Here is a 16528-nt window from a genome sequence, read left to right on the forward strand (position 1 = left end):
GCCGGTACGGTTTGAAAATTTAAGTAATATAATCCGAAATTCTTGGTGTCTTCTCTCTAGTGTATATTTATCTACAATTCTACTTTAAAAAAAATACATTCAACTATTCTAGTTAGTTTATTAAATTATTTTGTTCATCTACTATGGCAAGTTTATGCCGAATTTTTTGTCAAAACATAAATAATATACCATTATCAAAGATAATTACAACAAAATTACGAGTGCCTACAAAAGAATTTATTCGACATTACAGTCACAGTGATCAACTAAGTAACACAAATACTTTTAAACATGGTGCTTTTGCTGAGTTTTATGAAAAAACCAAAGAGAACAAACAAGTTGTTGAAGAAGACCTAGACTTTGAAATGCTATTGAGAAATTCAAATTTTATAAATGTAATTCAATTTTTATATATTTATATATGTCATTTCAATTCTTTATCATTTTAATTATTTTTCATGAGAATTTCTTTTATAGCTTGGTGATCCTGAGGGTAAACAAGTGATCGGAACTATATTTCATATTGTTGATAATGATTTGTATATTGATTTTGGATGGAAATTCCATTGTGTTTGTACAAGACCAATTAAAAATGCAGAGTAAGTATTATTGTAAATATTACTGAATTTAGCCATGATATAAACCTTTTTTGTCATGAAAAATTGTTAATGTTTTGTTTTAATTAATGTTTGGCAATGGCCACAAATGATAAATAGCTTTACTAACTACAATTAAGTTAACTAACATTTTGTCATGAATTATTTGTAATATTAATTTTTTTGAAAAGTTTTGTAATATATTATATTTGTTGGTTGAAGACCACCAAAAAGTACTGATACCTAATTAATTGTGCGGCTATTGCCTTGTAAAATACTATTTTACACCACCAATCACCAGATTCAAAAAATTTAATATTATGTGTTTTATAAAATCTAGAAAAAAACCATTAAATGTAATTCTTGTATGTTTATAGATCTTATGTACGAGGATCACAAGTAAAATTAAGAATCAAAACCTTAGAATTAGCTACCCGTTTTTTGGGCTCTGAAAAAGATTTAACTCTACTTGAAGCAGATGCAGCTCTTTTGGGTCTTCACAAACCAATAAAATATTAAAAAAATTGTTCATATTTTTATCTATTATAAAATTATATACATTGGCTTAGCAATTTTTTTGTATGTTTATTTTAAAACACTTGTAAATTATAAGTTCGTTTTTTGTAAATTTTTATGATTGTATTTTTAACTAATAACAAGGTTTGGACTTTGTAAGTTGTAGCCTATAAGTGTTAGAAATGACGATAATACATACATAATTTATATGTATATTTTATATTGAAAATAACCAAATAGCTTCCTGTATTCTAGTTACTCCTAATGTTTTTCACCCAAAATTAGTTTGCATCCAATCATCTGACAATTTCATAATATTTAGATCATTTTTTAATTAACGAGTAAGTTTTTAATGTTTTTATAAACCTAAGATTTTAATTAAATTGAATTATTTGTTTGAGACTTATAATTAGAATATTCAAACCGAATTAAAAATGTGAAATGAATGTATTAGAAATGAATGTTTATATTTTGTAAACATTTCAATTAAACGTTTAGTTATTATTTTGGGCTTAATTGCTCTATCATTCTACCTTTGCACATAAGTATTATGATACAATATAAACCAGACAGTTATGTTTTTTTTTTACATATTGTCGTTAAAATAGTAAAAGATACATTTTTTTTAACAATTTAAAATAATATCATAATTTGCATATTTTTAGGAATCAACGAGCTTATTTGATATACTTAAAAGTACTTAATACACCAAATGATTGAAAATTGAGTTTAGTGATCATTATTCATTTTTAATACAATTAGGTTTTATTTAAAAATTGTACATCTATGATACATGAGAAATCATTGATGAATTGACAAATCTGAGATTTTAAGATCTAAGTGAGATAAAACCACAAGCATGGTGTATTTATTTAAATACATCTTGCCCCACAAAATATTAATCAAGGTAGAATCGTACCGTATATAAAATGTATATGTGACAAATATTAAATAATAAAAAATAATTTTTATCGTTTATGTAAAAAACATTTTAAAAAGTTATATTTAGACTCTTAGAAGTTATTAATACAATAATACGAATTAAAATATACATTTTAATATTTTTATTTAATTCGTGATTATCACTTATTAATTATTATCCATTATGATAATACAATATTATTGTTCCTCCCATTATGTTATCAACATATTTTATCAACACAAAATACATTCAATTGTCATTTATTTTGATAAAAAAATAAAAAATAATAAGTATTAAGTAATGTGTAAAATATCAAATGAATAAATGCTATTTGTTCGATATTATATTTTGATATTTTATATTTTATGGAACACTCGTTATGACTGAAGCCGCCGAAGAAAATATAGTTTTAGAAGGATTCTTATGTCCTATATGTAAGGTTGACTTTGGTTTAGACCTTAAGTTATTTTTACATTTTCAAGAAGTTCATAGCGAAGATCAAGATCTAGTTAAATCTTTTAAAGGTATAATCATTCTTTAATACAACTGTTTAATAATAGGGATTTTGATCATTTGGTAATATATATTTTTGTATAGATTTATTTGGTAAAGCTAAAGAAAAGATCTTAAAGAATGATATCGGAAAAAAAGAAGATCGACATTATGTGTGGGAACCTCAAGAAATAGGTGGGTTTTATTAACTCATTATTATTATAATTATTCATACTTTATTTCATTAACAGGAGAAGTCAATTCCCACATTCAGTATTTTAAACACTGTCGTAATAAATGGGTTGAACACTTTGTAATGGAAACAAATAAAACAGTTGTACGACTCGAAAAGTTACTTAGCAACTTACCTCAAGATCCTAATAAACGAAAAAGTATATTTTCTAATTGTAATTTTTATAATATTTAAAAGGCGATAAATATTATTTGTTTGTTATTGGTTAATAATGTAGCTCATGAACAAACTATAGTACAATGGTTAGATGGTACAGATGTAACACGATGTCCAGATTGTACTAAGTCATTTAACATTACAAGACGACAACATCATTGTAGATTATGTGGTTCTATTGTATGTCATGAATGTAGCTGTTTTTTACCACTGTCAAAAGCATGTTGGTATTCTTGAAAATTGATTAACTAATAATAGATAATTAATGAAACAAATTTAATTAGTTCATGTATCTATCAGTTATAAAATATTTTTTATTTCAATAGATGAAACAATAAATGAAACTGGTAAAAACCAATTAAGTTCTATAACACAGAGTTCACCCAGTTTTCGTTTATGTATTCATTGCGGACAGGTGTTAGAAAACCGTGAGCAAATCAAATACCGTGACCACAAACCTCTCATGTGTGATTATTATGATAAAATTATTGAATGTCGCAATAAAATTGAAAATGATCTGTTAATTAAATTCAACCAAACATATAATCTATTAAAGTAAAATATTTAGTATTAATTGTATATATTAAATTAAAATGAAAATCATTATTATTATTTTTATTATTGTTATAGAGAAGGAGAATCATCGTATTTAACAGAAGCCAATAAAATTAGAAGTGATATAGTGAAACTCGCTGAGACTATAGATGCCCTTAGGTAATTACTTCAAAATGCAATTGTACTTAATTTTGTTGATTGTCTTTACCTAATTTTTGAGCAGTAATCGCATAATGAAACTGGAAAATAATACAAATTCATCAAAGGTTACAACAAAAAATATTAGATTGGCTATGATACAATGTGTTCAATCAACTGTACTTGCAATACCTGCTCTTCCTTCAGTAAAGGAAATTGAAGAAATAGCTCAGAAAAAACGGTAAACAATTAAGTCAATTGAAACTAATTTATAATTTAACCAATATATATTTATATTTTTATGTTAATAATTATTTATTAAATATTTTACGTAAATGTTATTAAAGGTATTAACAATAATCATGTTAAGATGAAATTTAGGTATAATTAATGTTAAAATAAATGTTTAGTGAAGCAGCAGAGGCACGTCTCCGTAATGGTCAGGACTTAAACATGGATAAATCAAAAATAAGTCCATCAGTTTCCAAACGACACAATATTCAAAAAAATGTAATTTAAAAATATGATCTAAACATTTATGTTTTTCATGATATTTAAATTGTATGTATCGTTTATATGTAAACAGGAAATTAAATTAAGACTTGAAGATGGTTGGAGTCCTGTAACAAATGCCAATGTCAATTCTGACAATCCTGTAGTGGAACAGATGAACATCATAAAGAACTATATTAAACAAGCTAAAGAGGCCTACCGATTTGATGAAGTTGCAAGTCTTGAAAGGAATTTACAAGAGTTGAATGAAGAATACTTCAAAATGCAAAATAACAGTGGAAATATGCCAGGTTATTCTACAAAAAATTAAAAATATATTCTAGTCCAATAAAAATGGCAAATTTAATAATTATCACAAAAAATAACATTAAAAAATATGATTATCGCTATTCAACTCTTACATTATAACATGTCTTAATATATCACAAACAATGAATAAATATCATAATTTTCCCCATGTTTTTTTTTTTTACTTATCTTAATAGTATATGACAATGAGTAGTATAAAATATATTCATAAATTAAATTAATTCAATTTATGAGACAAAAAAAAATAAGTCACTAAGACAATCTTATCTGTAAAATATTAAATATATATATGGTTTAAAATATTATAATTTCAAGGAATGGTAAATGTCCTCTAGTTAAAATCTGGAACTGGATCACGCCAGTATATAAACTGGTTGTAGTCCAACTCTTGCATGGGTAACACAGGAAACATTTCATCCACCATTGTACTCATATAAGTATATCTGGAAAATGAAATACTATGTGTTACACTAAATATATCTATAAGACTATAAAGTTTAAAAATAAATTATTTTTCTTCTGTAATAAATTAATAATTATAATTTGATTTGTTATAAATTTTGAAAACTGTATGATTTGTTCCTTCCTTGTTAAAATATTGTAATAATGATGTGTTAAAAAAAAAAAATGTTAAGTATGTTAACGTTGAAAATGTAGTTTCTATTTAAAATTTAAAACATAATTATGTTTTAGTTGTTTAATATAATATATTTATAAAATAATTTGAGAAATCTTTTAAATGTATAAAAAACCACCAAAACCAAAACTGTTTAGACATAACTTGTAAGTTTATAACCTTTTAACTTCTGTTATTTTATCAATTACCTAACAAGAAGTTCAAAAAAAAAAAAAAAAAAAAATAACAACCTAAAAATAAACGATTTTTTGAAGATTAGAAAATTAAAACAATTTTATTAATTAATTTAGTATATTCCATTAAGAAAAACCATATATAAATGTTTTATTTTGTTAACTAAAAAATAATGTATTAATATTTTTTTTACATATTTCATAATTAAATGGCTGTATGTTTAGTGAATTTATAGTTATTTTAATTAGCTTATCATTTTAAAACATCTGGGCTTTAAAGCAATTATATATTTAAATTTTTAGACCAACAAATATATAAATGTAAATCATAAGGAGAGATTGGACAACTTATTTAGAAGCTTAACATTTGACCCTATTTCTTATAGACTTTAATATTGACACAAATAGCATATAATTTTCCTTCTACAGTGCTATGGCGTTAATGTATTTGGTATTTGAATTGTGATAATACACTTTTACAAGTACCAAAATATTCTAATAATGATACAAGTAAATTTTTAACAATTACTTTATTATTGGTACCATATTATTAAGACACTCATTTGGCAACATAACATTTTTTAGTAAAATGACAACTGATAGCATAAAAGTTAGCATCTCATGCATACCCCAAATAAAATTACAGACCCTTACCAAATGTTTCACACTCAAAAGAAGTGGTACTAATGGTATCCCTACTGCTACTGATGACGTTACAATCGTCTTCAATACGGTTTGTAACGTCATCGCCGCACGCCAAAACCGGAAAAAGATCATTAACAATGCAACTCTGCCCAATATAACTGAACAAGAATTGTAGACACATAAATAGAGAAAAGGAAACAAATATTTAAAGCTAAAAATAAAATTTAAAATCATACTTACGAAGATTGAAATGTCTGAGTTAATTCGTGTTTCAATTCTCCCTTATGATTTATAGTGAATATTCTTGATATTGGTATACCGATAGCTTGATAAGACCAAACATCCTAAATACATATGAAAATTAATATTTATTTTTATAAAAAATTAAACAAGACCAACATTTATTTTATTTCCATAACCAGCATAAAATGGTTTATTTTCAGATGGAAATAAAGCTTGTATGTCTTTGAGACAAGAGATTTTGAATTCTTCTGGTTTTTTTTCTATAACTTCACGGTGAAATGCATTTAATAAGCTAGTTGGATTTAACAGTACAGGTCCTTCTGGTAAAGATAAATCTTCCTGTTTGATACTTTTTAAATAATCCCTTGTAACTCTAGATTGTCCAATAGCTCTGGCTGATAAATATAATAATTTATAGCCATTATCTTTTATTTTAGTAAATAATTTTGCGACACCACTTTGAGCCCAATCTTTACCAACAATTGGAAGTATATGACCCAACACATCAGATCTATATTAATTAAATAATTATTTAATTTCTTTATAAATCAAAAATAAAAATATATTTACACTTACTTAGTAATGGTCCCATCAATGTCAGATATAACAATTTTATCATCATACCGCCATTTAAATAAGAAACATTTGCAATGACTAGTACCTTGATAAGCTGTTGTTACACTAAATACAATTTCATTAGAACCTTCTCTTAAATTTAATTTTGCCTAGAACAGAAAAATTATTAATTAGAATGTAATATTAGTATTTATTTTCTTCTTTGGTTTTTAGTTTAAATAATATTAGTAAATAGATTTATCTAAATAATAAGAATAGTCATATATTTCTTATAAAAATCAGTGATATAATGTAGTTAGTTATACGTTGTTATTTTATTTATTCTTCAAGAAGATATAATCCCCACTGAACATGTTCATACTTTTATGTAAATTCATGAACATATTCCCTCCTTCCTACTAATGTGATACATAGATCAAAACACCATTAAAATGTTTTTCTAGTTAACTACTTAAGACTTTATTTTGATGTTCTTTTTAGTTTGAAAAAGATAATAAACTTAAGTTTTGACAAAATTTTTTGCATAAATACTCACAATTTGTTCAGAAGTTAACCTCAATGTTTTTCTACATATATCACTTTTATCTTTTGATTTCAATGACAGTTTAGTTGTTTCCAACTCAAGCTCAGAATCAGTCGAACTATAGCACCGTTGTCTTTGACTACATACATTTATAACAATTAAAATTAAAAATATAATATTTCAAAATATAAACTTTTAACTTACATATAGTTATTGTTAGATGATAACAATTCATTGTCTATTTTCCCATCAATTTCAGATTTTAGGCATTCATGTATATCATTACTACTGATAAGTTGCCCTGATAAATTATTAGAATCACTTTTCAAAATATTTCCTTCTGTAAAATGTCAATAAAAAATTATAAATCTTTTAGAAAAATGATTATACTTATTTTGAAATTTAATTAATTTAAATTTAATTCATTAGAATTGAGACTCAAAATTGATTTTAGACTATGATCTGATTTAGTAATGTGATTGACTTCAATGTAACTTATTAAAATCAATGTTAACTACAATGGTTTTATAGTTTAGCTAATACTGTTTTTTTTTTTTAATTTTGGTTACAGTTTCAGTATTATAATGAACACGTTTTCTTTTAAAACAGTTTTTATCTGATATTTTTACTTCAAAATTTACACACTATAGCGGTTGCAGTATAATATAATTGTCTGATGAACCAAGAGAAAATTATTTCCAGCTACATGTTAATACTACTGTATTATGGGAAACTTTAATTAGGATCATATTATGCGTTTTTTTAGTTAACAACCAACAGTAATCGATCAGCAATTAAACCGCAACACCCAAAATAAATTAGGTTTAAATATAAAACACATTATCGGGGCCAGACTAGACCAATTTGTAAGACTAAATAAAACCGTTGGGAAGAGACCACATGTTGTAGTTGAAACGACACAACACACAGTGTGTTTTTATCCTTAACTGCAGTCAGAGTATGTTAAAAATATAATCCGACTGGGCAGATTGGTTATTAACTAATTTACAAAGACCTGTTTAAAGCCCTTAAAAATATTCATAATACAACTATATAATATATATATCAGGGGTGGCCAGCAAGAGCCACCAAATATATTAATAAATATGGAAAAGCCAAAATGTAAAAAAAAGGTCATATTATTATATATGTAATAAATAAAATATTCATATTAAAAAATTGTTTGTAAAAATGTTAGGATAAGTTGCGAGCCGCATGTGGCTCACGAGACACAGTTTGGCCACCCTTGATATAAACATATAATATATGTATAAAATAACAGAAGTATCATATGTTAAGTATTTACCTATTGGAGTAATGGATTTGGTATCTTTACTGACACGACTCCAATTGAACCAAGATGTATAACCTCTATTAAGACCTTTAGTATTTTCTGCTTGCACTTTAGCTTCAGAATATTCATTCTATAAATGGTCATTTATTATCATTATAATTTATAATTTTCATTGAAATAATGTGTTTATTAATTATAAAGCTATAGGCACCTGAGGTAACAATTTTTGATATGCAGCTATTGAGATCAAATGAGGCAAAGCAGTCTGACAACTATAAAACTTTTTATTTATGCGCACCACCAAATTAGGATTCTTCACAAGATTATTGAAATCAGAAGTGAATTCTTCATAAGAAATCTGATGTTTGGAAAATTTCTCTTCAATAATATCATTACCATTCAAAGAATCTAACTCTCCACATAAAGAAACTGATACTTCATATGGTGAACTGTAAAATTATGATCAGTTAAAATATATATATTTTTTTAATTTAAAAGATTCACTTACTTTTGGTGGAACTTTTCATCAAAATCACTATCAATTGACTTTGGTCCTTCTCTATCCATGCTTGTAGGTGAATGGGAAATTGAAGCACCTCTTCCAGATTCTACATCATCATCATCTACTTCTTCACTGACTTTAACTTCTTCTTGCCTTGGTGGAGTTTGGTTATATAAATATAATTCTAATACCTTAGGATCTAATTGATCTGCACACAAATCAGCTAAATATATTCCTCCATTCTCTGAAGAGTTATGACGAATGTGTTTAGTTTTTTTCATAAAACCCAACATATTTGCCAACATTGACCTCTGATTAGCAGCTTCTTGTTTTTTGGAAGCTTCTTGCAAATTTAATTTTGAATCATTAGAATCCAAACTATTGCGACGTGCAGGTGGAGTAGGTAATTCTCCCCAACGCCAAAATTGATGATCACTAGTGCCATTATTCAAATCTGTTTTATTAATAGCAGATATGCCAATAAGACTTTCAACAGCTGAATCTCTGGCTCTTTGTTGAAGTTCATATTCAGTATCCGACTGAACAGTAGCACAATTATATTTCATCTCACTGCAACTAAAAATAATATTTTTATAATTAGGTAAAAATAACTTAGAATATTTCTAACAATGATCTTACTTTGAACTTGGAGATGCATCCGTATCACTAAAGAAATGTAAATCATTATCCAAATATTGTTCTTGGGAACGGTCGTCATTATCTATTAAATAAGTAGGAGCTGGAAGATCACAAGATCCAAATGTATTTCCAAGTTTCTTGGTTTCATCCTTAACTTTTCTTTTGATCACGGATTTTTTACGCCGACGTTTTCGCATTTGTGGTCGAGGTGGAGAGTCTTCAATAGGTCTAAATTTTAATGGTTGAAAATCTTGTGTTACACTATCAACAGTTTCTGCACAAAATGTTTTAGGAACAACTTGTTCTAAGTTAATAGCATATTCTATAGTTTTTCGTCTATAAAAACAAGTATACAAATTAGTGTTTTTAATATTTTTATTTGTTTGTAATTCTTACTCTTCATCGTCGGGTATTGGTGAGCATGCTAAATGAGGTGGTATTGTTTCGATATCGTCTTCTTCTGATATTTCTTCAACAAAAAATGCTTCCCCGGATTCTCCAAGTTTCATATGAAGCTGAACAGGTTCTCCATTAATTTCAATTTCAACCTATAAATAGTTGAAAAAATACACAAATATTAATATTGAGGTAATAATATTATTTAAAAAAGTGGACAGTATGTAACTGCTTTAATGTATAGTAGTATCTAATGATTTATCTTGTTATTGAAGAGTAAGTCACTGTAATAAATGTGTTAAAGTTAAGTTCAATAATAAATTATTCTGAGTAAAAACAGTCTGTCAGCCTATATTACTAAGTATATCTTATTTATGATACATATTATATATAATATATTGAAAAAATATAAATATATATGTTGCATTTAAGATGTTATTATTTAATTAGATTTTTTTAGTTATAGTAAGAATTATTATATAATATTTTCAATCTTTAGTTATAAAAATCAATTATTAATATATTTTGTTTTTAAGTTTAATGTATTAGATATATTTATAAAACGACTGGCATAAACATTTTATTTAATAAGATATAAAGAAATGTAAAATAGCCTGGTACCCCAAGTTCACTACATGACGTTTTAACTCCTTTTATTATATGTTCAAATTTCTCGCTTCGTATATTTATTTGTACACCTTCAAATAATGGTTTAGCTATAATATTTTATTATGCAGTTAGTTAATATTATTAAGATCACACTAGAATTGTTACTTGTCATGAAGTGTTTTGTTCTAATAATTAAAACTGATACCTACTTAGAAAGTAAATATCAATATTATATTTATTAAATAGTATATATATATAATATATATATATATATTGGCAAAGGATACTTTCTTACTATTGTACTTATTACAAATTGTTTAAAATACTAATAATTAAACAACTAAGTATTTAAAAATAATTCTTAAGGGGATTGGAAGCATTGATTTTCTGTCTTTGTCTTACACACATGGAATATAGGAAAAATAGCTATACGCGCCTGACAAAAATTCAGGTACTTCTAGTTGTTCGATTTAAAATATGTAAAGATGATTGAATTGGTATACAAGTTTACTTTGCATCGGTCGAAGCACTTTATCGATTGTTTTATTGTTTAAAATAAATATTTTGATGAGAATAAATATTTTAAATTTAATAAATTTGTCAATTTTTATTATTAAATATAAATTGAAAATATTAAAAATATACTTCAACGGATGCAAAGTAAACTTGTATGCAAATTCAATCATCTTTACATATTTTAAATCGAACAACTAGAAGTACCTTAATTTTTGTCAGGCGCGTATAGCTATTTTTCCTATATTCCACGTGTGTAAGACAAAGACAGAAAATCAACGCTTCCAATCCCCTTAAAAACAATATTTTATTCAAAAATATTTAAATCATACGTTAAGTAATTTTGGTTTGAGTAACTTTGGCATGTAAAGATAATATACAATGCTTTAACATTAAGGGTTTTTATATTTTCAGTATAATAATAATAATAATTTTATTATTATTATGATAATAAAGCTGTGACTCTTACATTTCTCAATATCAATGCAAGTTAATAAATCATTTAAATATAATTATTATTTATTCAAAATTATTATAAATCAATACAATTGTGTACTAATAGTATGTAACACTACAAATTCTCAATAGTAAATAGCACCAATATTTATAATTTAATTAAAATAATTAAGAGCTAAATAAATAAGTATTATCATGATAATAACTTGAATTACATACTTAAGTAGCTACTAATATAATTGAAACTTTAGGTAACAGAGACTATGATTTATCAGTAATAAACAAAACTAATGAGAGGGTCAATGATTTTTTTTAAGGTCAGTCACTGAAAAGCTATAAATACACAAATAAATCATAATCTATCCACAATATTTATAAGTATATAACTATTAACTATTGGAATGGTTATTTTTTTTTTAAATAATGGAAAATATATAATTAACCTTTAAAAAAGGTTAAAAAATGAGATAAAAATGTATCAATTATAATTTAAAATATGACATGGCCCTAAAAGCCTAATATAAGTTATTACAGAAACATTTTAGTTGAATAGCTTGAGATAACCGTGGGCAGAGGCAATACATGTAATACAAAACAACAGTGATCAATGATTTGTGCTGTTTACAAAATGTATAATATAATATCATAAATAATACAAACATTTGACATGGTTAATCCATTACTATGCTTCTATGGTATTCTATGGTATTATTGCACAAAAAATATTTTTTTATAAATAATAAATATTCATAATAACTAATAAGGTAAAAATAATTTATTTTTACTTTCAGTTTTCAATAAATTATAACAGAACAGAGAAACTAGTTTAGGAAGAATTACTGATAAATAACTGGTACAGTTCAAAGTAATTCTCTAATTTAGTAGTAATATGACTACTAAGCAAGAAGTGAATCACAAAAGTGAGTTTTGTTACACTTAACACATTTATATCTCACAACTAAAAATTAAACACATTAAATAATAAATTACAAATAGGTAGTGACTAGAGAGAGTAAGCGAATAAAATAGATCATATAAATAATGCATAACTTATATAACTATGGTATTTGTCAAATTTATTTAAAATAATGCATATATATTTCTAAAATCAATTAGTTTAGAAAATGTCACTTTTAAAAAAACATAAACAAAAATAAATCGTATTTGATATTCTAGATTTAAAATTTAAATCATTCAGAGAAAAACATGATATACAAAAGATAGACTTTGTGCGTAACAAAACTACTTTTAAATTTTAAAAATCTTAGAAATGGTTTATTATTTTATTTATTTTGACACTGATTTTCATAAAACGTTTTTTGACAGTTCTAATTTATTAATTAGCCATTCAATTAAAATTAAGAAAAAAATCTTTGAAGATGAACTAACATTCTAAATTTTAAAAACTATTCACTTAAACAATTTGTCACAAAACTGATTAAACAACTTTTAAGAGGAAATGCAAATATAACATAAAATTATTTTTGGTAAATAATAATAAGTTTATAATAAAGTCCAGAAAAATAAAAAACATTATTTCATAAATAATAATTAAATACACAAATGATACACAGAAAAAAAACCTATACATTTTTTCAGTTAATATCTTATCAAAATTCTATTAATTTAAAATTTATTTTTCTTTTATACTACTTTCTTATAATTAGTAGGTAGCTATTTCATTTAATATTTAAAATGATGAAAGAAGTTTTACTTACTATTTTCTCTCTGCTTCGAAGCACACCGATCTTGCCAAAGCGTACATGAAATGGCGAACATGTAAATGTACCATCCGGCTGTTCCACAACAACAATATCAATCGCTCCAGTTAAGGTGGCCGGATTGATCTCATTATATACATGCCGAAAATTACTGATAAATTTCCCTAAATAATTCATCCTTTTCCCGAGCAAGCTATGTAAACAGCAATCACTGAAATAATAACAAAACATAAAATAATATTAAACACAGTTATTATCCAATATTAAATGCATTGCTATTTTATGCGCTGAGCACACACTTAAAATGTATTGATCGATATTGTAATCCAGGTATCCGTGAGTCGAGACGAGTTTATTGGCACACTGGTGTATAGACAATCGAGTACTAAATATTAAAATACTTAATACTTATTAAATATTAATAATATGCTTATATAGGCATGAGAGTTAAAAATAACAAAGCAACGATCGGACGATGTCTTTATTAACTTAATGCTCACGCGTTACGCTGATTACACTATTACAGTAAGTTGTTATTGTGTTATGATCTGAAGGCGCTGAATGCCGATTGCCGACGATTTCGATTTCACCGAACAGCTGATTCTACACTTGACGCACATAAAGGAGGAGCAAACGCAACGCGCGTTGTGTTAGTGACTAGTCACTAGTGTCAATACTGATTATTTATTGAACATTGTATGTGTATGAAAACGTACTCATAAAATGTACAATGTTGGGCATTGGGCAAGCACAAGCTATACAGTCATACAGACTACAGGCGAAGTGGTCAAAATGAATTACGATAATAATATATTAATATTTCAAAATTGTTCAAGGGCAAAATAGTATATTCAATATTGATTTTGTTAAATTAATATATCAATAAATTAATTAAAAAATTATTGATTCGAAATGAATAACCGTAAAAGATGTTGTTATAAACTTAAAGTTTGTACACATTTTGTTAAAATGTTCACAAATTATCATAATGATGTGCCTTGGAGAGGTAACCCTAGGTTAGGTTATAAGACTTGCAGACTACACCAGGAACCTATAACCAACGTACAACATACTTAGAATTTAGATCCATATACTCATTACAAATTAGTCTATACCAATATAATGCACATAAAGTAGACCATTATTTGAATAATTTGAAAGTATTATTCGAATAATTATCGGTAATTTTATTAGATTAAACATGATTAATTATTTTTAGTAGTAAACATGTTAATATTAGAAATAATGATTAGCTTTAAATTGTACGTCAAACGATTATAAATTTTAATTTATTCAGAATAAATGCAAAAATATTATAAACAAAGCATAAATATAACTAGAGGAAAGTATATTATATTATTATAAATTATAAAATTATAATAATTTCGTAATGGTTTATTACGACAATCGAAAAAAATAATAGCGGTAAATATTAAATAATAACAAAAATTATTATAAATAATTATTATATTAATAAATAATATGCATACATTTTACAAAATTTTTAAATTAAAATTTCAAAATAACTTTTAAACATATCATCTATTGAATAGGTAATTTACTATTTTAGTATTTATTACATTTTGGTCTCATAGTTGCAAGTAGGTATTAAAAATTTGATGAGAATTAAAGGAGTTGATTATAAATCAACACAACAGTATGCTCCATAATCATTAATAAATTATTAAAAAAATTTACTTAATTTAATATATAATAGAATATAATATTTAATATCAACTTTAAGGCAGAATGATTAATTTATTCTAGGATGAGATTATACTAGTTACTTAGAATAGTGATAATGGACTATTTACTATTTACAATAATAACGTAATCAATATTCATACATAGTGATGATTGACGAAGTACATATTATATGAATATATTATCATACATTCATACCTACATGTAAGACGTAGATTTATTACATAATGTAAAATAACTAAAACTTACTAATATTATAATATATTAGTATTAGAATTATTCAATTATATTTGAAAATGAGTTGAATAATTTTTATTTGAAAAATTATAATTGAAAATTATTTAAATAATTAACTAGATAAAATGTTGATCCATGAATAATGTGTTTCTAATTTTATATTTGTAACGTCGTAAGTACTAATGTATATAATACTTAAATTATATTAATTATAATGTCTTTATACCTTAAAAATATTTACAATTTAGATACTATATTATTATATTGATATTTGCTTATGATTTACGATTGCCACTTGTTGTTTTTTTATTACCATTTCAATATTTATACGAGATCGTATTATTTACTCCGAACTTTTTAATAGGTTTTATTTTAAGCTTTGTTTTTTTTTTTTAATATAATAACCAATTAAGTAGGTACTAGATGTCTGTATTATAAATATAATTAAATGTAATAGGTAATAATTAATGCTTAATATTCTTCAAACACTCATACAAGACAACTTTAAAATGAGATTAAAAAGAAAATGGTATCATGATCTCTTTATCTATAAAATATATAATAGGTACATATACAGGTGATATACAGAGTGACTGACGGGAACCTAACGTATTTTAAATGAATAGTAGTAAAAGTACATAATTATTTTTTACTGAAAATTAAAATTTAATGCTCAAAGTTGTTTGTAATAACATGTCATTAACATTTTTCAATTTTGAAAAATTACGTTGGGTAGATGGTATTCATCTCGATTGCAGTTAAAAGCTGATGAACGTCTGCAGATTTTTGTAGGTCATTTGTATATAATATAAAGCTGTATAAATTACTTTAGTATACAGTAGTCTTCTGATTAAATTTTGATAAAATATTTTATGTGTGTTCCTTACAATCTTAACATCAAAGTCAAACACATTTTACGTAACAACAAACAGAGAGAAATATTCTGTCAAAATAAAATTACGCAACGAGAACTACTTAATTTATCACACTCTGAAAACTTTTCTTGTTGAAATAAAGAAATATCCATAATTAAAAATTCTGAAACAATGCTTCAATTGACTATGAAAATTATGAAATAAAAGTACTAAAAATTGTCCAAAGAAGAATTACTAAAAAAAATCTCCGGAGTAAAATTTACCAACACAGCAAAATATTTAGATCATTATTAATGTTTAATTATAATAAATTGATAAATGTAACAATAATTAAC

At 25.0% G+C, this 16528-nt stretch overlaps 3 protein-coding genes across 6 annotated transcripts in view; 2 read left to right on the forward strand and 1 right to left on the reverse strand.

Moving 5' to 3' along the window:
• The first annotated feature begins 93 nt into the window (after positions 1 to 93).
• Positions 94 to 1325, forward strand: LOC114120440 (28S ribosomal protein S28, mitochondrial). The gene is made up of 3 exons (XM_027982341.2): positions 94 to 395; positions 478 to 599; positions 974 to 1325. The coding sequence occupies exons 1-3, from the start codon at positions 144 to 146 to the stop codon at positions 1113 to 1115; spliced, it is 516 nt and encodes a 171-aa protein (XP_027838142.1). The 5' UTR covers positions 94 to 143; the 3' UTR covers positions 1116 to 1325.
• Positions 1326 to 2309: 984 nt separating this feature from the next.
• LOC114120402 (rabenosyn-5) lies at positions 2310 to 4596 on the forward strand. The gene is made up of 9 exons (XM_027982285.2): positions 2310 to 2558; positions 2632 to 2721; positions 2778 to 2918; positions 2997 to 3158; positions 3262 to 3490; positions 3566 to 3649; positions 3714 to 3869; positions 4039 to 4138; positions 4215 to 4596. Exons 1-9 carry the CDS (start codon positions 2414 to 2416, stop codon positions 4449 to 4451), a joined length of 1344 nt encoding a protein of 447 aa, XP_027838086.2. The 5' UTR covers positions 2310 to 2413; the 3' UTR covers positions 4452 to 4596.
• LOC114120401 (phosphatidate phosphatase LPIN3) overlaps positions 4459 to 16528 on the reverse strand; it is a 29446-nt gene continuing 17376 nt past the window's right edge. For 2 of the 4 annotated variants that reach the window (XM_027982282.2, XM_050201813.1), the window contains 13 exons: positions 13375 to 13588; positions 10079 to 10230; positions 9683 to 10018; positions 9050 to 9619; positions 8753 to 8990; positions 8554 to 8671; positions 7452 to 7587; positions 7260 to 7386; positions 6725 to 6873; positions 6305 to 6659; positions 6146 to 6249; positions 5915 to 6063; positions 4459 to 4893 (listed from right to left, as the gene is read on the reverse strand). In XM_027982282.2, the coding sequence (XP_027838083.2) occupies positions 4880 to 4893; positions 5915 to 6063; positions 6146 to 6249; positions 6305 to 6659; positions 6725 to 6873; positions 7260 to 7386; positions 7452 to 7587; positions 8554 to 8671; positions 8753 to 8990; positions 9050 to 9619; positions 9683 to 10018; positions 10079 to 10230; positions 13375 to 13554 (2628 nt within the window). In that variant the 5' untranslated portion in view covers positions 13555 to 13588 and the 3' untranslated portion in view covers positions 4459 to 4879. Of the gene's footprint in view, positions 4894 to 5914; positions 6064 to 6145; positions 6250 to 6304; positions 6660 to 6724; positions 6874 to 7259; positions 7387 to 7451; positions 7588 to 8553; positions 8672 to 8752; positions 8991 to 9049; positions 9620 to 9682; positions 10019 to 10078; positions 10231 to 13374; positions 13589 to 13676; positions 13936 to 16528 lie in introns of those variants that run through there. The other 2 variants (XM_027982283.2, XM_027982284.2) reach the window with 2 other exon arrangements.

This window comes from Aphis gossypii, chromosome 2 (assembly GCF_020184175.1).
Source record: "Aphis gossypii isolate Hap1 chromosome 2, ASM2018417v2, whole genome shotgun sequence".
Classification (NCBI taxonomy): domain Eukaryota; kingdom Metazoa; phylum Arthropoda; class Insecta; order Hemiptera; family Aphididae; genus Aphis; species Aphis gossypii.

Coding starts and splice junctions, on each gene's coding strand:
- LOC114120440 (XM_027982341.2), top strand. CDS start 144: ATGGCAAGTTTATGCCGAATTTTTTGTCAAAACATAAATAATATACCA. Junction 396..477: donor GAAATTCAAATTTTATAAAT/GTAATTCAATTT, acceptor TTTCTTTTATAG/CTTGGTGATCCTGAGGGTAA. Junction 600..973: donor AGACCAATTAAAAATGCAGA/GTAAGTATTATT, acceptor GTATGTTTATAG/ATCTTATGTACGAGGATCAC.
- LOC114120402 (XM_027982285.2), top strand. CDS start 2,414: ATGACTGAAGCCGCCGAAGAAAATATAGTTTTAGAAGGATTCTTATGT. Junction 2,722..2,777: donor GTGGGAACCTCAAGAAATAG/GTGGGTTTTATT, acceptor TTTCATTAACAG/GAGAAGTCAATTCCCACATT. Junction 3,870..4,038: donor GAAATAGCTCAGAAAAAACG/GTAAACAATTAA, acceptor ATAAATGTTTAG/TGAAGCAGCAGAGGCACGTC.